The sequence below is a fragment of the Oncorhynchus keta genome, chromosome 13 (genome assembly GCF_023373465.1).
Source record: "Oncorhynchus keta strain PuntledgeMale-10-30-2019 chromosome 13, Oket_V2, whole genome shotgun sequence".
NCBI lineage: Eukaryota > Metazoa > Chordata > Actinopteri > Salmoniformes > Salmonidae > Oncorhynchus > Oncorhynchus keta.
This window is the reverse complement of record NC_068433.1, coordinates 23,082,513-23,107,296: the sequence shown is the minus strand read 5'-3', so window position 1 is coordinate 23,107,296 and position 24,784 is coordinate 23,082,513. Positions and strand designations below refer to the sequence as shown.

The 24,784-nt window shown below is 52.1% G+C and overlaps 1 protein-coding gene across 1 annotated transcript in view; it reads right to left on the bottom strand.

The window, feature by feature from the left end:
• The window catches only part of dnah2 (dynein, axonemal, heavy chain 2), a 244,930-nt gene that overhangs the window by 78,950 nt on the left and 141,196 nt on the right, over positions 1-24,784 (bottom strand). Inside the window, 4 exon segments of the mRNA XM_052459726.1 lie at positions 4,823-4,940; positions 19,622-19,840; positions 20,821-20,946; positions 21,797-21,949. Of these exon segments, the coding sequence (XP_052315686.1) occupies positions 4,823-4,940; positions 19,622-19,840; positions 20,821-20,946; positions 21,797-21,949 (616 nt within the window).

Here is a 24,784-nt window from a genome sequence, read left to right as displayed (position 1 = left end):
ACTCATTCATTTTACCCTCGCCCCTAGTCACTTCCCCAAGGGGAAATCCCCGTCGAAACCGAATGCAGTTTGATTGCCATTTTAAGTGGAGGCCCAATTCAAAAACGTTGCCCCCCTCGGCTCTCGATTTAACTCGAGGGAGTGAATGAAGAACTTTGATCACTTATGTGGTTAATATGACCCACCATTCAATGCAAACTGTAGTCACGTCTCAAACTCTGGTGGCCGCGAAGTGTCAAATTCAATCTACACGGCTGCATTTTTGGCATGTCAGACAAAATTATGAAGCTTGCTTGCTAATTTAAAAAAAATATATATAGACAACATTGACTTTAGCGTTGGCAAAATGGCTTTAGTCTCGTAGTGAGGAGCTTATAAAACGTAGCTCGATTCCTAAACATATTTTTGGGGAATTCTGAAATGGATGACTAAATTGGATGACTAAATTGGAATAGATGACTAAATTAGCTAAAACTAGCTATCCAGCTATAGGTTACTGTAGCTAACTACCTGACAGGAGTGCCAGATAGCTACGTTAGCTGGCTAGGTACATTCATAGCATTAGGTTGGCTGTTTTTAAGCTCAACTAGATTTCCACCGAGGACGTTGCCTCTCCGATCATCACTCTCCCTCGCTTGGGCAAGAGACATTTAAGGTACACTCGGACGTGACGATGTGAGACGGCATTCAAGGGCTGAGGGTTTAGGGCTGAGGGCTGTCTACTTTTGAGTTTGAAAACGCAGCCCCATTTATCTACTCTGCCATATGTGACTCATTCACCAAACCCCTGTACACAACCATCTGGTTCAACACTCTTGATATGGGAGACAGAGAGAGAGACACACAGCAGCCCCACTTAACCACACACCACCATCATCAAACCTGTCACACAAACACAAACACAGACAGCAGAGCAAACTGCCACATGTCCTCTGGGCTGATTCTTCACTTCGTAAAGGGAGGGAGGGACAGAAAAAGAGGAGGGAGAGAAAATAAACAAACAGCAGATGGGATGGAGAGAACTGAACTGCACATCCTGACTGATAAAAACAAAAGAGTGGCGCAGTGGTCTAAGGCGCTGCTGTGCCACTAGAGATCCTGGTTCGAGTCCAGGCTCTGTCGCGAGCCGGCCGCGACCGGGAGACACACGGAGAGGCGCACAACTGGCCCAGTGTCGTCCGGGTTAGGGGAAGGTTTGGCCTGCAGGGATGTCCTTGTCCCATCCCGCACTAGCGACTCCTGTGGAGGGCCTGGCGCTGTGCACTATGACCAGGTCGCTAGGTGTACGGTGTTTCTCTGACACAGTGGTGCGGCTGGCTTCCGGGTTAAGTGGGCATTGTGTAAAGAAGCCGTGTGGCTTGGTTGGGTTGTGTTTCGGAGGACGCACGGCTCTCGACATTCACCTCTCCTGAGTCTGTAATGGAGTTGCAGAGATGAGACAAGACTGTAACTTCCAATTGGATAACATGAAATTGGGGAGAAAAATAGGTAAAAAGGAGAAGGGAGAGAGAGAGAGAGAAGGGAGAGAGAGAGAGATAGCAGGAAGAGAGAGTGAAGGGAGGGAGAGAGAGTGAAGGGAGGGAGAGAGAGATAGCAGGAAGAGAGGGAGAGAGAGAGAGTGAAGGGAGACAGAGAGGGAGAGAGAGTAGAGAGAGAGAGAGGGGGAGAGAGTAGAGTAAGAGAGAGAGAGAGTGAGAGAGAGAGAGAGAGAGAGAGAGAGAGAGAGAGAGAGAAGGGAGAGAGAGAGAGATAGCAGGAAGAGAGAGTGAAGGGAGGGAGAAAGAGAGAGAAGGGAGAGAGAGATAGCAGGAAGAGAGAGTGAAGGGAGAGAGAGAGAGGGAGAGAGAGAGAGTGAAGGGAGACAGAGAGGGAGAGAGAGAGAGAGTAGAGAGAGAGAGGGGGAGAGAGTAGAGTAAGAGAGAGAGAGTAGAGAGAGAGGGAGAGAGAGGGGGAAAGAGTAGAGAGCGAGAGGGAAAGAGTAGAGAAAGGGGGAGAGAGTAGAGAGAGAGAAGGGGGAGAGAGTAGAGAGAGAGAGAGGGAGAGAGAGAGAGGGAGGAGTAGAGAGAGAGAGGGAGAGAGTAGAGAGAGAGAGGGAGAGAGTAGAGAGGGGGAGAGTAGAGAGAGAGAGAGTAAGAGAGTAGAGAGAGGGGGGGGGAGTAGAGAGAGAGAGAGAGAGAGAGAGAGAGGGGAGAGTAGAGAGAGAGAGAGAGAGAGAGAGAGGGGGAGAGTAGAGAGTAGAGAGAGAGGGGGAGAGAGTAGAGAGAGGGAGGGAGAGAGAGAGTAGAGAGAGGGGGAGAGAGTAGAGAGAGGGAGGGAGAGAGAGAGTAGGGAGAGAGTAGAGAGAGGGGGAGAGAGAGAGTAGAGAGAGAGAGATGTAGAGAGGGGGAGAGAGTAGATAGAGAGGGGGAGAGAGTAGAGAGAGAGAGGGAGAGAGTAGAGAGAGGGAGAGAGTAGAGAGAGAGAGTAGAGAGAGAGAGAGAGAGTAGAGAGGGGGAGAGAGTAGAGAGAGAGAGAGAGAGGGGGAGAGAGTAGAGAGAGAGAGAGAGAGGGGAAGAGTAGAGAGGGAGAGAGGGAGAGAGAGGGGGAGAGAGTAGAGAGAGAGAGAGAGAGAGCGGGAGAGAGTAGAGAGAATCAGCAGGGACAGGGACCAGATAAACCCCTCCAGTACACATAGTAGGACAGAGTGAGTGTGGGCTGGACCCACAGGGGAAGAGAACTGGGTTTGGCGAACACAGAAAGAACACAGTGTGACATTTAATCCTATTGAAACGCTTGGTGACAAAATGGTGGGTGTGCCATGGTGAACTGATGAAAGAATGGTGGACTCGTTTGTGTGATTAATGAAGAAATACAAAAATAGGGCAAATGAACAAACACTTTCCCTCTTAGTGGATTCCTGGTGTGAGTGTGTGTGCAAACGTGTGTTTGTGTGTACGGCACTTGTTTGAACATACTTGTGAGTGTGTGTTCTACTGGGACAGAGGCGTGTGCCAGCGGTGTGTGTGTGTTGAACGAGGCCTGGAGTTTGGCCTTGAGTGCCTACTCCCTCCTGTATCTCCAGTGAGCAGCACTGTGGAGCAGAGGGACTGCAGAGCTGGAGAGGTAGAGAGAGAGAGAGAGAGGAAGAGAGAGAGAGAGAGAGAGAGAGAGGAGAGGAGAGGAGAGGAGAGGAGAGGAGAGGAGAGGAGAGGAGAGGAGAGGAGAGGAGAGGACGCATGCACAGGCGGGTTGACGAGAGGAAAGGGAGGGGAGGAGAGGAGAGGACTGGTGAGGAGAGGAGAGGACTGGAGAGGAGAGGAGAGGACGGCAAGCACAGGCGGGTTGACGAGAGGAGAGGGAGGAGAGGAGAGGAGACGGAGGAGAGGAAAGGAGGGGAAGATGAGGGGGGTAGGAGAAGAGAGGAGAGGAGATAGGAGCGACCGAAAGGAGGAGAGGCGCTGAGAATGGAAGGAGGAGAAGGTAACAGCTCTCTGTAATGGCTGGCGACATGGAGGGATAAAAAGAGCAGAGAGAGAGAGAGAAGGCAGGAGTCCAGAGTGGCGGGCTGCCGGGGTGATTCTGATGGGCAGGATGCAGCAGTATGAGAAAAGCATTTCTCTCTCTCTACCTCTTTGTTGCAGGTTGTTTTCTATGCCATGGTCTCTCTCTCTCTCAAGATTTAGATTACCAGAGGAACCAAGGACTAGGGAGTGATACAGCACACATACCTCACTTTCAATTTCAGGCCACATGACATCTCTATATCTCTCTCTCTCTCTCTCGATCAGGGATGGGAAACTTTGATGGGGGTGGGGGTCTACAAAAAAACTGAACTCATCACGAAGGGCCACAGTGGCTCGTGGGTCTGCATACTCATATCTATTCCCTCCACCCCCCACCCTCTGAGGAAAACTAAGCGTTTTAAAGCTCATTTCCTGCAATTTTGCCATGGATGCAGAGAAAATGTTGCAGTTTTACAGTAAGTTTGCTATAATTCTACACTTCCTGCCATGGGCCAGAGAGAAGACTTAGCAATTTTAGAACTCATTTCATGACTTTCTACTCATTTTGCTGTGACACGGAGAGGAAAATGAGCAGTTTTACAGCTAATGTCCTGCAATTCTACACATTTTGCCATAGAGTGGAGGCAGTTTGAAATGTTTTATACTACAACTGGTCGGTAAATCGACCATGCTTACTACAAGTTCAGATAGCTGGACGCTAGACTAACTTACCGGTCTACAAATGTCTTACTGACATGGGCTAGTTGAGTGACTGCTGACGCACAACCACATTTTTAAATTACACCTTGTGTATTCTGTTATTGTAACTCTCAGTAACACAGTTTCTTTGGAAGGGCGAAATTGGTACAAAAGGGGGGGGTCATTCGGCCTGCTGCCCTCCCTGCTCTAGATGTTAAAAGTGCCCTGGGCTCTCAATCTCCCACATACGTTGGTGTCCCTCTGTATTCTCCCCAACCTAAGCCTACAGCGCCAGGGCTATTCAATTCCAACCACTGTTGGCTTTCATCCTTCCCCTCTAATCAGGACCTGATTCAGACCTGGAACAACAACATGTGAGTGGAAGTCTGGTGGACAATCAGTGACGTTGAGGACAATCTCTGGTTTACTCTAATAGAAATCCAATATCGGGTTCAAACACTATTCGAATCCTTTCAAATACTTTGCTTTATCCTGCCAAGGGTGCCATATGGGCGAGGCTCGCACTCCTGGGACTTGACTATTGGTTCCATTGCGCCAGGCAAGATCAATCAACCACAGCTAAAGTATTTGAAATGATTCTTGAACCCAGGTCTGCTATCTGTATAATGAATGTCCAGTACCTGCGCAGGCCCCTCTCATGAGGGAGGAGAGCACCCCGTCGGTCCACTCGTTGGTGGACAGGTCGTATTCACCATACAGCTCCCCGAGGCTCACCGCCTTGGGGTTCAGAGGGCATTCCTGCATGGTGGGCACACACAGGACAACAGGCAAAGGTCAAGGGTGAAGAGGTCAATCAGTGAGAGCATAAATAAGTCTCAAACGACACTCTATTCTCCATATAATGCATTAACTTAAGGGGAAACGGTTGTCATTTTAGATTTTCCCTAAAAGTGGACAAGGAAGGAGGGGTTAGGACATGACAAGAGAAAGACACGGGCAGACAGAGAGAGAGGGGACATGTTGATATCGCGTGGCTGCATAGAACAGCAACGTGCCCCGCACACCTGAGGATTTGTCGTTTTCAACCGTCTACTTCCTGTGTTTGAGGGGGCGCAAAATCCACTTGTCACTTAAATTGACTGCTTTCATTTTACTCCTGCGATTCTTTCATACTCTCGCTTGCGCCTGTTGTTTTTGCCCCGTTAACTTTACGACCGCGGAGACGTTTGTAATGACCTGTCAAACACACCCCGGTAACGGCCGGAATGGGCTCAGCGGAATGGTCTTTCTGTTGAGTCTATAAGAACGCTAAAGCCTTGTCTGGGATTTAACGCACCGCCTCGACACTTACATCACCACAAACAGAGAAAGAGAACTTTATTTTGATGGGTGTTCATTTTATGGGGAATTGAAAAAAATAATAATTATTGAATACAGTTGAAATGTTTACAAATGAAAGCAACTTGTGAAAATGAACCCTTGGATCATAGTGATATTATGTCTGATTTCCCAAACAATGTGAAGTGTGTTTATATAGGTGTCATAGGTGTCATCTGTTGAGTTTACATTCCAGGGGACCTTGTGTCACGACTTCGGCCGAAGTCGAAACCTCTCCATGTTTGGGCAGTGCTTGGGGGTCGACGTCACCGGTCTGCTAGCCATCATTGATCCCTTTTTCATTTTCCATTGGTTTTGTCTTGTCTTTCTACACACCTGGTTTCAATCCAATTCATTACCTGTTGTGTATTTAACCCTCTGTTCCCCCTCATGTCTTTGTCAGAGATTGTTTGTTATTCAGTGTTATGTTTTTGTTTGTATTGGTGCGCGACGGGTCCTCGTACCCACTTTGTTTATTGTCTACATTTAGTGTTTGGAGTCTGTTTCGTTTATCGTTATTAAATAACTCCATTACACTCAGTTTGATTCTCCTGCGCCACCTATACACACGACTCTGACACCTTGCTATTGTCACACCTGTTGAATTACGCAAGAGAACATGAAAAAAACAGTAACTAATGAGGCAGCCTAGACAGGTAGGGTAGACAGAGCAGGTGAGTGATGGTAGGGTAGACAGAGCAGGTGAGTGATGGTAGGGTAGACAGAGCACGGTGAGTGGAGGTAGGGTAGACAGAGCACGGTGAGTGGAGGTAGGGTAGACAGAGCATGGTGAGTGGAGGTAGGGTAGACAGAGCAGGTGAGTGGAGGTAGGGTAGACAGAACAGGTGAGTGGAGGTAGGTAAGACAGAGCACGGTGAGTGGAGGTAGGGTAGACAGAGCAGGTGAGTGGAGGTAGGGTAGACAGAGCAGGTGAGTGGAGGTAGGGTAGACAGAGCAGGTGAGTGATGGTAGGGTAGACAGAGCAGGTGAGTGGATGGTAGGGTAGACAGAGCAGGTGAGTGATGGTAGGGTAGACAGAGCAGGTGAGTGATGGTAGGGTAGACAGAGCAGGTGAGTGGATGGTAGGGTAGACAGAACAGGTGAGTGATGGTAGGGTAGACAGAGCAGGTGAGTGGATGGTAGGGTAGACAGAGCAGGTGAGTGATGGTAGGGTAGACAGAGCAGGTGAGTGGAGGTAGGGTAGACAGAGCAGGTGAGTGATGGTAGGGTAGACAGGGCAGGTGAGTGATGGTAGGGTAGACAGGGCAGGTGAGTGGAGGTAGTGGTAGACAGAGCAGGTGAGTGGAGGTAGGGTAGACAGAGCAGGTGAGTGGAGGTAGGGTAGACAGAGCACGGTGAGTGGAGGTAGGGTAGACAGAGCAGGTGAGTGAGGTAGGGTAGACAGGCAGGTGAGTGGAGGTAGGGTAGACAGAGCAGGTGAGTGGAGGTAGGGTAGACAGAGCAGGTGAGTGGAGGTAGGGTAGACAGAGCAGGTGAGTGGAGGTAGGGTAGACAGAGCAGGTGAGTGGAGGTAGGGTAGACAGAGCAGGTGAGTGGAGGTAGGGTAGACAGAGCAGGTGAGTGATGGTAGGGTAGACAGAGCAGGTGAGTGGAGGTAGGGTAGACAGAGCAGGTGAGTGATGGTAGGGTAGACAGAGCAGGTGAGTGGAGGTAGGGTAGACAGAGCAGGTGAGTGGAGGTAGGGTAGACAGAGCAGGTGAGTGGAGGTAGGGTAGACAGAGCAGGTGAGTGGATGGTAGGGTAGACAGAGCAGGTGAGTGGAGGTAGGGTAGACAGAGCAAGGTGAGTGGAGGGAGGGTAGACAGAGCAGGTGAGTGGAGGTAGGGTAGACAGAGCAGGTGAGTGGAGGTAGGGTAGACAGAGCAGGTGAGTGATGAGGTAGGGTAGACAGAGCAGGTGAGTGGAGGGTAGACAGAGCAGGTAGGGTAGACAGAGCAGGTGAGTGGAGGTAGGGGTAGACAGAGCAGGTGAGTGGAGGTAGGGTAGACAGAGCAGGGTGAGTGGATGGTAGGGTAGACAGAGCACGGTGAGTGGAGGTAGGGTAGACAGAGCAGGTGAGTGATGGTAGGGTAGACAGAGCAGGTGAGTGGAGGTAGGGTAGACAGAGCAGGTGAGTGGAGGTAGGGTAGACAGAGCAGGTGAGTGATGGTAGGGTAGACAGAGCAGGTGAGTGATGGTAGGGTAGACAGAGCAGGTGAGTGGAGGTAGGGTAGACAGAGCAGGTGAGTGATGGTAGGGTAGACAGAGCACAGGTGAGTGGAGGTAGGGTAGACAGAGCAGGTGAGTGGAGGTAGGGGTAGACAGAGCAGGTGAGTGATGGTAGGGTAGACAGAGCACGGTGAGTGGAGGTAGGGTAGACAGAGCAGGTGAGTGGAGGTAGGGTAGACAGAGCAGGTGAGTGGAGGTAGGGTAGACAGAGCAGGTGAGTGGAGGTAGTAGACAGAGCAGGTGAGTGGAGGTAGGGTAGATAGAGCAGGTGGGCAGGTGAGTGGAGGTAGGGTAGACAGAGCAGGTGAGTGGAGGTAGGGTAGACAGAGCAGGTGAGTGGAGGTAGGGTAGACAGAGCATGTGAGTGATGGTAGGGTAGACAGAGCAGGTGAGTGGAGGTAGGGGAGACAGAGCATGTGAGTGATGGTAGGGTAGACAGAGCAGGTGAGTGGAGGTAGGGTAGACAGAGCAGGTGAGTGATGGTAGGGTAGACAGAGCAGGTGAGTGGAGGTAGGGTAGACAGAGCAGGTGAGTGATGGTAGGGTAGACAGAGCAGGTGAGTGATGGTAGGGTAGACAGAGCAGGTGAGTGGAGGTAGGGTAGACAGAGCAGGTGAGTGGAGGTAGGGTAGACAGAGCATGTGAGTGATGGTAGGGTAGACAGAGCAGGTGAGTGATGGGAGGGTAGACAGAGAAGGTGAGTGGAGGTAGGGTAGACAGAACATGTGAGTGATGGTAGGGTAGACAGAGCAGGTGAGTGGAGGTAGGGTAGACAGAGCATGTGAGTGATGGTAGGGTAGACAGAGCAGGTGAGTGGAGGTAGGGTAGACAGAGCAGGTGAGTGATGGTAGGGTAGACAGAGCAGGTGAGTAGAGGTAGGGTAGACAGAGCATGTGAGTGATGGTAGGGTAGACAGAGAAGGTGAGTGATGGTAGGGTAGACAGAGAAGGTGAGTGGAGGTAGGGTAGGCAGAGAAGGTGAGTGAGGTAGGGTAGGCAGAGCAGGTGAGTGATGGTATGGTAGACAGAGCAGGTGAGTGGTGGTAGGGTAGACAGAGCAGGTGAGTAGAGGTAGGGTAGACAGAGCATGTGAGTGATGGTAGGGTAGACAGAGAAGGTGAGTGATGGTAGGGTAGACAGAGAAGGTGAGTGGAGGTAGGGTAGGCAGAGAAGGTGAGTGGAGGTAGGGTAGACAGAGCACGGTGAGTGGAGGTAGGGTAGACAGAGCAGGTGAGTGGAGGTAGGGTAGACAGAGCAGGTGAGTGGAGGTAGGGTAGACAGAGCACGGTGAGTGGAGGTAGGGTAGACAGAGCAGGTGAGTGGAGGTAGGGTAGACAGAGCAGGTGAGTGGAGGTAGGGTAGACAGAGCAGGTGAGTGATGGTAGGGTAGACAGAGCACGGTGAGTGGAGGTAGGGTAGACAGAGCAGGTGAGTGGAGGTAGGGTAGACAGAGCAGGTGAGTGGAGGTAGGGTAGGCAGAGAAGGTGAGTGGAGGTAGGGTAGGCAGAGAAGGTGAGTGATGGTATGGTACACAGAGCAGGTGAGTGATGGTAGGGTAGACAGAGCAGGTGAGTAGAGGTAGGGTAGACAGAGCATGTGAGTGATGGTAGGGTAGACAGAGAAGGTGAGTGATGGTAGGGTAGACAGAGAAGGTGAGTGGAGGTAGGGTAGGCAGAGAAGGTGAGTGGAGGTAGGGTAGACAGAGCACGGTGAGTGGAGGTAGGGTAGACAGAGCAGGTGAGTGGAGGTAGGGTAGACAGAGCAGGTGAGTGGAGGTAGGTAAGACAGAGCACGGTGAGTGGAGGTAGGGTAGACAGAGCAGGTGAGTGGAGGTAGGGTAGACAGAGCAGGTGAGTGGAGGTAGGGTAGACAGAGCAGGTGAGTGATGGTAGGGTAGACAGAGCACGGTGAGTGGAGGTAGGGTAGACAGAGAAGGTGAGTGATGGTAGGGTAGACAGAGCAGGTGAGTGGAGGTAGGGTAGACAGAGCAGGTGAGTGGAGGTAGGGTAGACAGAGCAGGTGAGTGATGGTAGGGTAGACAGAGCAGGTGAGTGATGGTAGGGTAGACAGAGCACGGTGAGTGGAGGTAGGGTAGACAGAGCAGGTGAGTGATGGTAGGGTAGACAGAGCACGGTGAGTGGAGGTAGGGTAGACAGAGCAGGTGAGTGGAGGTAGGGTAGACAGAGCAGGTGAGTGATGGTAGGGTAGACAGAGCACGGTGAGTGGAGGTAGGGTAGATAGAGCAGGTGAGTGGAGGTAGGGTAGACAGAGCAGGTGAGTGGAGGTAGGGTAGACAGAGCAGGTGAGTGGAGGTAGGGTAGATAGGGCAGGTGAGTGGAGGTAGGGTAGACAGAGCAGGTGAGTGGAGGTAGGGTAGACAGGGAAGGTCAGTGGAGGTAGTGTAGACAGAGCATGTGAGTGATGGTAGGGTAGACAGAGCAGGTGAGTGGAGGTAGGGGAGACAGAGCATGTGAGTGATGGTAGGGTAGACATAGCAGGTGAGTGGAGGTAGGGTAGACAGAGCAGGTGAGTGATAGTAGGGTAGACAGAGCAGGTGAGTGGAGGTAGGGTAGACAGAGCAGGTGAGTGATGGTAGGGTAGACAGAGCAGGTGAGTGATGGTAGGGTAGACAGAGCAGGTGAGTGGAGGTAGGGTAGACAGAGCAGGTGAGTGGAGGTAGGGTAGACAGAGCATGTGAGTGATGGTAGGGTAGACAGAGCAGGTGAGTGATGGGAGGGTAGACAGAGAAGGTGAGTGGAGGTAGGGTAGACAGAACATGTGAGTGATGGTAGGGTAGACAGAGCAGGTGAGTGGAGGTAGGGTAGACAGAGCATGTGAGTGATGGTAGGGTAGAGGGTAGACAGAGCAGGTGAGTGGAGGTAGGGTAGACAGAGCAGGTGAGTGATGGTAGGGTAGACAGAGCAGGTGAGTAGAGGTAGGGTAGACAGAGCATGTGAGTGATGGTAGGGTAGACAGAGAAGGTGAGTGATGGTAGGGTAGACAGAGCACGGTGAGTGGAGGTAGGGTAGACAGAGCAGGTGAGTGGAGGTAGGGTAGACAGAGCAGGTGAGTGGAGGTAGGTAAGACAGAGCACGGTGAGTGGAGGTAGGGTAGACAGAGCAGGTGAGTGGAGGTAGGGTAGACAGAGCAGGTGAGTGGAGGTAGGGTAGACAGAGCAGGTGAGTGATGGTAGGGTAGACAGAGCACGGTGAGTGGAGGTAGGGTAGACAGAGAAGGTGAGTGATGGTAGGGTAGACAGAGCAGGTGAGTGGAGGTAGGGTAGACAGAGCAGGTGAGTGGAGGTAGGGTAGGGTAGACAGAGCAGGTGAGTGATGGTAGGGTAGACAGAGCAGGTGAGTGATGGTAGGGTAGACAGAGCAGGTGAGTGGAGGTAGGGTAGACAGAGCAGGTGAGTGATGGTAGGGGGTAGACAGAGCACGGTGAGTGGAGGTAGGGTAGACAGAGCAGGTGAGTGGAGGTAGGGTAGACAGAGCAGGTGAGTGATGGTAGGGTAGACAGAGAGACAGAGCACGGTGAGTGGAGGTAGGGTAGACAGAGCAGGTGAGTGGAGGTAGGGTAGACAGAGCAGGTGAGTGGAGGTAGGGTAGACAGAGCAGGTGAGTGGAGGTAGGGTAGATAGACAGCAGGTGAGTGGAGGTAGGGTAGACAGAGCAGGTGAGTGGAGGTAGGGTAGACAGGGAAGGTCAGTGGAGGTAGTGTAGACAGAGCATGTGAGTGATGGTAGGGTAGACAGAGCAGGTGAGTGGAGGTAGGGAGACAGAGCATGTGAGTGATGGTAGGGCAGACATAGCAGGTGAGTGGAGGTAGGGTAGACAGAGCAGGTGAGTGATAGTAGGGCAGACAGAGCAGGTGAGTGGAGGTAGGGTAGACAGAGCAGGTGAGTGATGGTAGGGTAGACAGAGCAGGTGAGTGATGGTAGGGTAGACAGAGCAGGTGAGTGGAGGTAGGGTAGACAGAGCAGGTGAGTGGAGGTAGGGGGTAGACAGAGCATGTGAGTGATGGTAGGGTAGACAGAGCAGGTGAGTGATGGGAGGGTAGACAGAGAAGGTGAGTGGAGGTAGGGTAGACAGAACATGTGAGTGATGGTAGGGTAGACAGAGCAGGTGAGTGGAGGTAGGGTAGACAGAGCATGTGAGTGATGGTAGGGTAGAGGGTAGACAGAGCAGGTGAGTGGAGGTAGGGTAGACAGAGCAGGTGAGTGATGGTAGGGTAGACAGAGCAGGTGAGTAGAGGTAGGGTAGAGAAAGAGAGGGAAAGAGAGGGGGAAAGAGAGAGCAGAGCATGTGAGTGATGGTAGGGTAGACAGAGAAGGTGAGTGATGGTAGGGTAGACAGAGCACGGTGAGTGGAGGTAGGGTAGACAGAGCAGGTGAGTGGAGGTAGGGTAGACAGAGCAGGTGAGTGGAGGTAGGTAAGACAGAGCACGGTGAGTGGAGGTAGGGTAGACAGAGCAGGTGAGTGGAGGTAGGGTAGACAGAGCAGGTGAGTGGAGGTAGGGTAGACAGAGCAGGTGAGTGATGGTAGGGTAGACAGAGCACGGTGAGTGGAGGTAGGGTAGACAGAGAAGGTGAGTGATGGTAGGGTAGACAGAGCAGGTGAGTGATGGTAGGGTAGACAGAGCACGGTGAGTGGAGGTAGGGTAGACAGAGCAGGTGAGTGGAGGTAGGGTAGACAGAGCAGGTGAGTGATGGTAGGGTAGACAGAGCACGGTGAGTGGAGGTAGGGTAGACAGAGCAGGTGAGTGGAGGTAGGGTAGACAGAGCAGGTGAGTGGAGGTAGGGTAGACAGAGCAGGTGAGTGGAGGTAGGGTAGATAGGGCAGGTGAGTGGAGGTAGGGTAGACAGAGCAGGTGAGTGGAGGTAGGGTAGACAGGGAAGGTCAGTGGAGGTAGTGTAGACAGAGCATGTGAGTGATGGTAGGGTAGACAGAGCAGGTGAGTGGAGGTAGGGGAGACAGAGCATGTGAGTGATGGTAGGGTAGACATAGCAGGTGAGTGGAGGTAGGGTAGACAGAGCAGGTGAGTGATAGTAGGGTAGACAGAGCAGGTGAGTGGAGGTAGGGTAGACAGAGCAGGTGAGTGATGGTAGGGTAGACAGAGCAGGTGAGTGATGGTAGGGTAGACAGAGCAGGTGAGTGGAGGTAGGGTAGACAGAGCAGGTGAGTGGAGGTAGGGTAGACAGAGCATGTGAGTGATGGTAGGGTAGACAGAGCAGGTGAGTGATGGGAGGGTAGACAGAGAAGGTGAGTGGAGGTAGGGTAGACAGAACATGTGAGTGATGGTAGGGTAGACAGAGCAGGTGAGTGGAGGTAGGGTAGACAGAGCATGTGAGTGATGGTAGGGTAGAGGGTAGACAGAGCAGGTGAGTGGAGGTAGGGTAGACAGAGCAGGTGAGTGATGGTAGGGTAGACAGAGCAGGTGAGTAGAGGTAGGGTAGACAGAGCATGTGAGTGATGGTAGGGTAGACAGAGAAGGTGAGTGATGGTAGGGTAGACAGAGAAGGTGAGTGGAGGTAGGGTAGGCAGAGAAGGTGAGTGGAGGTAGGGTAGGCAGAGAAGGTGAGTGATGGTATGGTAGACAGAGCAGGTGAGTGATGGTAGGGTAGACAGAGCAGGTGAGTAGAGGTAGGGTAGACAGAGCATGTGAGTGATGGTAGGGTAGACAGAGAAGGTGAGTGATGGTAGGGTAGACAGAGAAGGTGAGTGGAGGTAGGGTAGGCAGAGCAGGTGAGTGATGGTAGGGTAGACAGAGCAGGTGAGTAGAGGTAGGGTAGACAGAGCATGTGAGTGATGGTAGGGTAGGCAGAGAAGGTGAGTGATGGTATGGTAGACAGAGCAGGTGAGTGGAGGTAGGGTAGACAGAGCATGTGAGTGATGGTAGGGTAGACAGAGCAGGTGAGTGATGGGAGGGTAGACAGAGAAGGTGAGTGGAGGTAGGGTAGACAGAGCATGTGAGTGATGCATGGTGAGAGACAGATCGAGACCCGATATAGATATGCAAAGAGCAAGGTGTTGAGTCAGAAATGCAAAAAAGAACGAACGAAGAAAGGCAGACTCGGGGAGAGAAGAGAAAGCGGAACAAAGAGAGCGAGAGAGAGACGTGGGGTTGAGTTACATAGAGAGCAAGAATCCTAAAACCAAAGAGAATTACAGCAACCACAGGAAGTTCCACACAGCGAGACACAGAGAACAGCCCACCACTGAGACAGACACACCGGGAATAGGAATGAACGTGTTATGAATGATGGATTACACAAATACAACGATACGAATAGACGGTTGTGATGTATGGCTTAAAAAAGGAAGACAATAAATGGGAGGGTTAAGAAAGTTGGGCGAGTAACCGAAAGGCCGCTGGTTCGAATCCCGGAGCCGACGAGGTGAAAAACCTGTCTATTTGCCCTTCAGCAAGGCACTGAACCCTGATTGGTCCCGTAAGGAGCTCTGGGTAGGAGCGCCTGCTAAATGACTCACATGGACGTGTAAATGGAGTGACAGGTGAAATGAGGAGAAGGAGAAAAGGGGGCAGTGAAAGTGAGGAAGGCGTGTTGGAGGTGACTCAAGTAAAAATATCAGATCAACAGTAAAACTGAAGCACATTTCCTGAGACACGCACACACACATGAGAGCACAAAAGAAAATTTAAAAAAAGAAAAACATTTTAAACAAGACTCCAGGAACATCATTAAAAAATAGGGAACTTGGAAACACAACCCATCTCTCCTCCCTCCTCCCTCTCTCCTCCCCTCCTCCCTCTCTCCTCCCTCCTCCCTCTCTCCTCCCCTCTTCCCTCTCTCCTCCCCTCCTCCCTCTCTCCTCCCCTCCTCCCTCTCTCCTCCCCTCTTCCCTCTCTCCTCCCTCTCTCCTCCCCTCCTCCCTCTCTCCTCCCTCCTCCCTCTCTCCTCCCCTCCTCCCTCTCTCCTCCCCTCTTCCCTCTCTCCTCCCCTCCTCCCTCTCTCCTCCCCTCCTCCCTCTCTCCTCCCCTCTTCCCTCTCTCCTCCCCTCCTCCCTCTCTCCATCCCTCCCTCTGTTTGCCTATTTTTAACCACATCTGGAGGAGCCACGTGAGGAGGGAAGGAGGGTGGGAGGGCGAGGAAGGAGGGAGGAAGGGGAGAGCCACTGAGAGAGCGCGGCAGAGAAAAACAACCCTGCAACAAAGAGGCAGAGCGCTTCAGAGAGAAACACCAGCCCCGTGATCTGTAGCACCACGCCAACTGGGGCAACATCAAACAGCAGCTACTGCTCGCTCACTTAAACGCACCGCTACAAAACATATCTGGGACTAGAAAGCCAACGGTAAGCCGCGGCAATTAACGCCAGCTGTGAACTAACTCTCTGCCTCTTCTTGCGTCGAGTGTCGAGCCGCCCCCCTGTGTGTGTTTCCCAGCCAACCGTTAGTCAACAACAGTGTGTGTGTGTGTGTGTGTCTCTCTCTGTGGGGGAGTGGGGGAGCGGTTGGGGTACTCTTCTGCAGTGAAGTATCTATTTTTGTGGCTGGATTGTCTCTGAGCTCAGGACACATCAGAGCGTTGTAATGGTGCCGGATAAACGCGTATTACTGCCATTCTAATGAGACAGACAGGGACACAGAGAGAGGGAGAGAGAGAAAGACCAGAGAGAGAGAGAGGGAAAGAGATCAAGCAAAATAGTTGGAGAGAGAGAGCAGGAAAGCAGACGAGCAAAGTACGCTCAACTTCCCGTGAGAAGATGAGGAGGAGGAGAATTTCCTTCCTCTCCTCTTTCTCTCCTCTCGGTTTGGTGACTTAATCCATCTCTCCCCTCAGCCCATCTACCCACCCATCTGCCTCTCCTAACTCCCTCTCGCTCTCAGAACTCCCTTAAAATGATTACCCTCTGAAGATCATGAGATCCACTCAATTAGACAGGATAGGGCCGTCTGGGAGCCCAGGGGACCCATGGGAAGCCAGGCTGAGTGGAGAGAGCGAGGGGCTTAGTGCCTAGTGCAGGATGGGCCAATTGACCAATGAGACGTGCGGATGGAGGGAGGCGGGGAGGAAATGTATATGATGTTAACGGAGCATGCTGATTGGTGTGAGATATTCTACAGCAGTAACACTGAGGGTGTGATTACGGCTTCTATAATGGATCATTTGTTGGAAGGGCTCCTCCGGGAGAGATGCTTGATGTGAGATGGGAACAGGAGATGTGGAATGGCTTGACGGAGTGGGAGAAACCTCCGTACAGACAGAGAAAGGTGGGTCTAATATACATAGTTACGGGGCTCTTGATGTAGGACCAGAGAAGTACAGAAACAGACAGACAGGCAGAACATTGGGCCCATTGCAGTGGATACATAGAGGCAAATACAAACAGGTAGATAGAGAAATGGACCCTATTGCACTGTATTTTAGGGCCAAGGTCAGAGAGACAACAGAGGACCAGACAGACTGACCAGAGAGAGGAACCAGACAGACTGACCAGAGAGAGGAACCAGACAGACTGACCAGAGAGAGGAAACCAGACAGACTGACCAGAGAGAGGAACCAGACAGACTGACCAGAGAGAGGAACCAGACAGACTGACCAGAGAGAGGAACCAGACAGACTGACCAGAGAGAGGAAACCAGACAGACTGACCAGAGAGAGGAAACCAGACAGACTGACCAGAGAGAGGAACCAGACAGACAGACAGGCGGACCAGAGAGAGGAACCAGACAAACAGACAGACGGACCAGAGAGAGGAACCAGACAGACAGACAGACAGACGGACGAGAGAGAGGGACCAGACAGACAGACGAACCAGAGAGGGAGACCAGACAGACAGTCGGTCCAGAGAGAGGGACCAGACAGACAGACGGACCAGACAGACAGATGGACCAGAGAGAGGGACCAGACAGACAGATGGACCAGAGAGAGGGACCAGAAAGACAGACGGACCAGAGAGAAGAACCAGACAGACGGACCAGAGAGAGGGACCAGACAGACAGATGGATCAGAGAGAGGGACCAGACAGACAGGCGGACCAGACAGACAGACGGACCAGAGAGAGAGACCAGACAGACAGACCAGAGAGAGGAACCAGACAGACAGACGGACCAGAGAGAGGCACCAGACGGACAGACGGACCAGAGGGAGGGACCAGACAGACAGACGGACCAGAGGGAGGGACCAGACAGACAGACGGACCAGAGGGAGGGACCAGACAGACAGACGGACCGACCAGCGGGAGGGACCAGACAGACAGACGGACCAGCGGGAGGGACCAGACAGACACAGTCGGCCCAGAGGGAGGGACCAGACAGACCAGAGGGAGGGACCAGACAGACAGACCAGAGGGAGGGACCAGACAGAAAGACAGACCAGAGAAAGGGACCAGACGGACAGACAGACCAGAGAGAAGAACCAGACAAACAGACAGACGGACCAGAGAGAGGAACCAGACAGACAGACGGACCAGAGAGAGGGACCAGACAGACAGACGAAACAGAGAGGGAGACCAGACAGACAGACTGTCCAGAGAGAGGGACCAGACAGACAGACGGACCAGAGAGAGGGACCAGACAGACAGAGGGACCAGAGAGAGGGACCAGACAGACAGACAGGCGGACCAGACAGACAGACGGACCAGAGAGAGGGACCAGACAGACAGACGGACCAGAGAGAGGTTCAGACAGACAGACGGACCAGAGAGAGGAACCAGACAGACAGACGGACCAGAGAGAGGGACCAGACGGAGCAGAGGGAGGGACCAGACAGACCAGAGGGAGGGACCAGACAGACAGACCAGAGGGAGGGACCAGACAGAAAGACAGACCAGAGAAAGGGACCAGACGGACAGACAGACCAGAGAGAAGAACCAGACAAACAGACAGACGGACCAGAGAGAGGAACCAGACAGACAGACGGACCAGAGAGAGGGACCAGACAGACAGACGAAACAGAGAGGGAGACCAGACAGACAGACTGTCCAGAGAGAGGGACCAGACAGACAGACGGACCAGAGAGAGGGACCAGACAGACAGAGGGACCAGAGAGAGGGACCAGACAGACAGACAGGCGGACCAGACAGACAGACGGACCAGAGAGAGGGACCAGACAGACAGACGGACCAGAGAGAGGGTTCAGACAGACAGACGGACCAGAGAGAGGAACCAGACAGACAGACGGACCAGAGAGAGGGACCAGACGGAGCAGAGGGAGGGACCAGACAGACAGACGGACCAGAGAGAGGGACCAGACAGACAGACGGACCAGAGAGAGGGTTCAGACAGACAGACGGACCAGAGAGAGGAACCAGACAGACAGACGGACCAGAGAGAGGGACCAGACGGAGCAGAGGGAGGGACCAGACAGACAGACAGGCGGACCAGACAGACAGACGGACCAGAGAGAGGGACCAGACAGACAGACGGACCAGAGAGAGGGTTCAGACAGACAGACGGACCAGAGAGAGGAACCAGACAGACAGACGGACCAGAGAGAGGGACCAGACGGACAGACGGACCAGAGGGAGGGACCAGAGAGAGGGACCAGACAGACGGACCAGAGGGAGGGACCAGACAGACAGACGGACCGACCAGCGGGAGGGACCAGACAGACAGACGGACCAGCGGGAGGGACCAGACAGACACAGACGGCCCAGAGGGAGGGACCAGACAAACAGACCAGAGGGAGGGACCAGACAGAAAGACAGACCAGAGAGAGGGACCAGACAGACAGACAGACCAGAGAGAGGGACCAGACAGACGGACGGACCAGAGAGAGAGACCAGACAGACTGACCAGAGAGAGGAAACCCGACAGACCAGAGAGAAAGAACCAGACAGACAGACCAGAGAGAGGAACCAGACTGACCAGAGAGAGGAACCAGACAGACCAGAGAGAGGAAACCAGACAGACAGACCAGAGAGAGGAACCAGACAGGCTGACCAGAGAGAGGAACCAGACAGACAGACCAGAGAGAGGAACCAGACAGACTGACCAGAGAGAGGAAACCAGACAGACCAGAGAGAGGAACCAGACAGACTGACCAGAAAGAGGAACCAGACAGACTGACCAGAGAGAGGAAACCAGACAGACAGACCAGAGAGAGGAAACCAGACAGACAGACCAGAGAAGGAACCAGACAGACTGACCAGAGAGAGGAACCAGACAGACTGACCAGAGAGAGGAACCAGACAGACTGACCAGAGAGAGGGACCAGACAGACAGACGGACCAGAGAGAGGGACCAGACAGACAGACGGACCAGAGAGAGAGACCAGACAGACAGACAGACAGACGGACGAGAGAGAGGAACCAGACAAACAGACAAGACGGACCAGAGAGAGGAACCAGACAGACAGACAGACAGACTGACGGACCAGAGAGAGGAACCAGACAGACGGACTAGAGGGGGACCAGACAGACAGACGAACCAGAGAGACAGACAGACGGACCAGAGAGACGAACCAGACAGACAGACAGGCGGACCAGAGAGAGGAACCAGACAAACAGACAGACGGACCAGAGAGAGGAAGCAGACAGACAGACAGACGAACCAGAGAGGGAGACCAGACAGACAGACGGACCAGAGAGAGGGACCAGACAGACAGACGAACCAGAGAGGGAGACCAGACAGACATTCGGTCCAGAGAGAGGGACCAGACAGACAGATGGACCAGACAGACAGACGGACCAGAGAGAGGGACCAGACAGACAGATGAACCAGAGAGAGGGACCAGAAAGACAGACGGACCAGAGAGAAGAACCAGACAGACAGACAGACGGACCAGAGAGAGGGACCAGACAGACAGATGGACCAGAGAGAGGGACCAGACAGACAGACAGACAGACCAGAGAGAGGGACCAGACAGACGGACGGACCAGAGAGAGAGACCAGACAGACAGACAAGACGTACCCGGACCAGGTTGAACCCGGGCTCTCCCTTGCGGTGCATGGTCGTCAGGGTGCTCTGCAGGGTCCTCCAGGTGACCGTCTTGCCGCTGCCCGTCTTGCCCACGATCATGGTGGAGTGTCTGGAGTTCTTGGTCTCGTACAGCTGGATGACCTTGGTCAGGGTGAAGGGGGTCACCTGCAGACAGGCCTGCCGCAGCTCCGCCTCGATCGTCTCTCGCAGCTTCGGGGAGAGGAAGGGATGGATGGAGAGAGAGAGAGAAGCAGATACAGACAGCGGGACGGATAGACAGAGTTAGTGAAACAGTATTCAGGGCTACTAGCTGAGGTCTGCCCTGGGGCATCTGGTACAGAGCAGTCAGAGGGTCTGAATTATACATCTGAACAATGCTGACCAACACAAGCATTCAGTGTATTTACAACGCAACAATGTAAACACTTCAGAGTATTTATCTCTACCCCAACCTCACAACCCCTCCCCATTCATGTAACTGTACCAGTGGGACTGGGAGAGACTGTTTATTAGCAGGCCAAATAAACAGCTAGATGAATAAATATCAGCCTCGCTCTCTCTCTCTCTCTCCACACACACACAACATGCAGAGTGGAGCAGCTCAACACACTGAATTATTTATGGAGATGTGATGCGGCATTTGTCAACTTGGCTCACTCACGTCTCGGTAGTGTGAAAAGCAGATGGCACATTTTAGAGACGGCAGTCGCGTGTGGAGAGAGAGAAAGAGAGCGAGAGAGAGTAAGGGGGAGAGAGAGAGGGGGGGAGAGAGTGAGGAGGAGAGAGAGAGGAAGAGAGCGAGAGAGAGTGAGGGGGAGAGAGAGGGGGAGTAGAGAGATGGAAGGATGGGTGGATGGAATGACAGCTCTCCAGAAGTGTTTCGCTCCCCCACTCCTCCGCTCCTCAGTCCCACCACGGGTTCACCAGACCGCTAACGTGTATGTGTGTGTGTGTCCCCTCACATCATCAGACAAAAGCACAGTGAGTGTCCGTTACCTGAAGCAGAGAACTTGTAGTTCTCAGAGACTCGTTCATTAGTTAATGCATTACGTCCATCTGCTTTGACAGGCTCCAACGAAACTGGGAAGCCACTTTATTTTTCACTAACGGTGGGGATTTCCATGGCGGGGAGGTGTGTGTGTGTGTGTGTGTGTGTGTGTGTGTGTGTGTGTGTGTGTGTGCATAGGTACCTTTCCGTAGTCGATAGTAGGGGTCTCCACTGCGGGGAAAAGGTCCTGGATGATTCCGTTGAACAGCGGCAGGTCGACGGAGGCCAGCTTCGCGATGTTCATGTCTTTCATAGACATCAGCAGGATCTGATCAGGGGTAAGAGGTCAGGGGGTGACATCACATCCTGTTTGAGCCACAGCGAGGTCTAGTTTTCTGTCTTTAACATGAATTGACTTTAAATACAACTGTACGTCGACTCAACTGTACACAAGGTTCTCGTTCAATCACCACCGAATTAACTTTTACAACATCAACAGAAACTTAACAACTGCGAGGAACTGTGAATGTATACAAAAGTACAGAGGAACGACTGAAGCTTTGCTATCAGGTAAAAGATGAATCCTTTTCAAGTTTTTGTCCTCTTTGATACATCATCACCGTGTCAGGCAGCCCTTCAGGTGTTAGGCACACTTTTATGGTGTCAAACTCTCATCTGCATCTCTCACACACACACTCACACACTCACACTCACACACACACACACACACACACACACACACACACACACACACACACACACACACACACACACACACACACACACACACACACACACACACACACACACACACACACACACTCACACACACACACACACAGGTCAGATGGATTGAATTACAGGTCTATTTAGGAGATTAACAGAAAAGTGCTGTTGGACAATTTATTCAAATGGAGATTTATATCTTTATTTTGCTCTCTGATGTCTGTCTGCCTGCCTGCCTGCCTGCCTGTCTGTCTGTCTGTCTGTCTGTCTGTCTGTCTGTCTGTCTGTCTGTCTGTCTGTCTGTCTGTCTGCCTGCCTGCCTGCCTGCCTGCCTGCCTGCCTGCCTGCCTGCCTGCCTGCCTGCCTGCCTGCCTGCCTGCCTGTCTGTCTGTCTGTCTGTCTGTCTGCCTGCCTGGTCAGACGGACAGTTGAAGTGAGTCATTTCACTGTACCTCCTCATCGGCCACGTCGGGGCAGACACGTCTCTTCTTGCCAGCATAGCGGAGCAGCGATGTCAGGGCACGCAAGCCAAAGTCATAGTGGTCTTGTTTCGACAGCTGCTGCACTGCCAGAGAGTACAGGGTGAATACCTTCTTAGCCAGCAGCTGGAGAGAGAAGCAGGGGGGCATGAAAGATAGGATGGGAGCGAGAGAGGAATAGGAAGAGGAGGAGAGGGGAAGATAGAGGGGGGCAGAAATAGAAGAAAGAGAAATGGAGTCAGTAAGCACATCTACCCATCATTACTTAATGACCCTAGAGCATAGCGTGAAGGATAGGCCTCTCATATTTTTATTTAACCTTTATTTAACTAGGCAAGTCAGTTAAAGAACAAACTCTTACTTACTATGACGGCCTATCCTGGCCAAACAGAACAAAGTTTTCACTGAGTTAGAGGTCATATGAGGAGATCAGCCAATTGAAATAAATTCATTAGGCCCTAATCTATGGATTTCATATGACTGGGAATACAGATATGCATCTATTGGTCACAGAACCCTTAAAAAATGGCCTTACAATGGGCCTCAGGATTTTGTCACAGCATTTTCGTGCATTCAAATTCCCCATCTATAAAATACAATTGTGTTCGTTGTCTGTAGCTTATGCCTGCCAATACCATAACCCCATCACCACTATGGGGCACTCTGCTGATGTCAACATTGTGAACAAACCCTTCGCCCACACGACACAATACATGTGCTCTGCGGTTGTGAGGCCCGGTTGGACACACTGCCAAATTCTCTAAAACGATTTTGGTAGAGAAATGAACATTCAATTATTTGGCAAAAGCTATGGTGGACGTTCCTGCAGCAGGCATGCCAGTTGCATGCTCCCTCAAAACATCTGTGGCATTGTGTTGTGTGATAAAACTGCACATTTTAGAGTGGCCTTTTATTGTCCCCAGCACAAAGTGCACCTGTGTAATTATCATGCTGTTTAATCAGCTTCTTGATATGCCACACCTGTCTGGTGAAAGGATTATCTTGGCAAAGGAGAAATGCTCACAAACAGAGATGTAAACAAATTTGTGGACAACATTTGAGAGAAATAAGCTTTTTGTGCGTATGGAAAATATCTGGGATCCTTTATTTCAGCTCATGAAACATGGGACCAACACTTTACACGTTGCGTTTATATTTTTGTTCAGTATATAAAGTCACCTAGCTAGTGGCTTTGTATCATCATATAACCTGGTCATGTGAAACGTGTCATATAGACATGCCTGTCTGTCTGTCTGTTTGTTAGCTGACCTGCCAGCTAGAGAGACAGACAGACCAGAAAATACGCTATGAGGATGCCCTGCCCTACAGCAGACAGCTTGACAGACACTGGCTGTCATGATCCCCTCTTGGCAAGCAGGCTGTGTGTGTGTGTTGTGTGTGAGGAGCGTCCATCACATGGTCACCCCTTCGTCTCGCTCCTCCTGTCCTCCAGTCTTCTATCTCAGCAAGGGAAGCTGTGTGTGTGTGTGTGTGTGTGTGTGTGTGTGTGTGTGTGTGTGTGTGTGTGTGTGTGTGTGTGTGTGTGTGTGTGTGTGTGTGTGTGTGTGTGTGTGTGTGTGTCGTAGAGAGGTAACATCTGAGCATGTATGAGAAAGATGTCAGTGGGTTTGTGTGTGCTTTTCAGTAAGCATATGAGAAAGATAGTGAGTGTACATTACTGTAATGTAGTGTGAGTGTGTGTGAGCGTGCGTGTGTGTGTGTGTGTGTGTGTGTGTGTGTGTGTGTGTGTGTGTGTGTGTGTGTGTGTGTGTGTGTGTGTGTGCGTGCGTGCGTGCGTGCGTGCGTGCGTGCGTGCGTGTGTGTGTGTGTGTGTGTCGTAGAGAGGTAACATCTGAGTATGTATGAGAAAGATGTCAGTGGGTCTGTGTGTGCTTTTCAGTAAGCATATGAGAAAGATAGTGAGTGTACATTACTGTAATGTAGTGTGAGTGTGTGTGAGCGTGCGTGTGTGTGTGTGTGTGTGTGTGTGTGTGTGTGTGTGTGTGTGTGTGTGTGTGTGTGTGTAAGAGAGTATGGAGGGCTCCTGGGTTACCATGTCAGCTTGTTCTCATCACTTCTCCCTTCATGCGCTTCAGTGACACACAATTGCTCATGCACACAGTTACGCAAACACACACACACACACACACACATGCATACGCACAGGCCGACACACACAGCGTTGTCATGCAAGGCAGAGCAGACGATGGGCTCACGGGAAGCAAATCCTCTTTCCTGTCTGTTCCAGCTCACAGAATACAGAATACACTCCACACTCTCAGAACAGGCCAAAGCAGACCAAAATAGAGCAAACACCTAGGCCAAAAAGCCTCATGCCAGCAGATAGGGGTTATTTCTGCATGGCTCTGATGGTGATGGTGATGGTAGCACCCCATCAGGGACAGGGACAATATCTCTTTGACACACATGCAGTGAAAGGGTGTGTGTGTGTGTGTGTGTGTGTGTGTGTGTGTGTGTGTGTGTGTGTGTGTGTGTGTGTGTGTGTGTGTGTGTGTGTGTGTGTGTGTGTGTGTGTGTGTGGCAAGGGGACCTGAGATGTGTGTATGTTGGCCTGGGTTCAGCTGGAAACTGGGCTTGGTTGGCATTGGGGTGTTAGTGGTTTAAAGCAGGCGTGAACAGCCTCTCCCTCTTTTCTTTCCTCTCTCCAGTCCCTGTCTCTCTCCGTCGGTCTGTATCTCCTCCCTCCCTCCATTTCTACATATTTCCTTATCCTCACCTTCTCACCCTCCCTTCGTCTCTCTCCCTCCCTTGTTCCCTCCCTCTGTGTCAGGGCTGGAGTGGTTGTGTTGTGTTCTGGTCTTTCTCCCTCCATCTCTACCTCCCTCCCTTGTTCCCTCCCTCGATGTCAGGGCTGGAGTGGTTGTGTTGTGTTCTGGTCTCTCTCCTTCCGTCTCTACCTCCCTCCCTTGTTCCCCCCCTCTGTGTCAGGGCTGGAGTGGT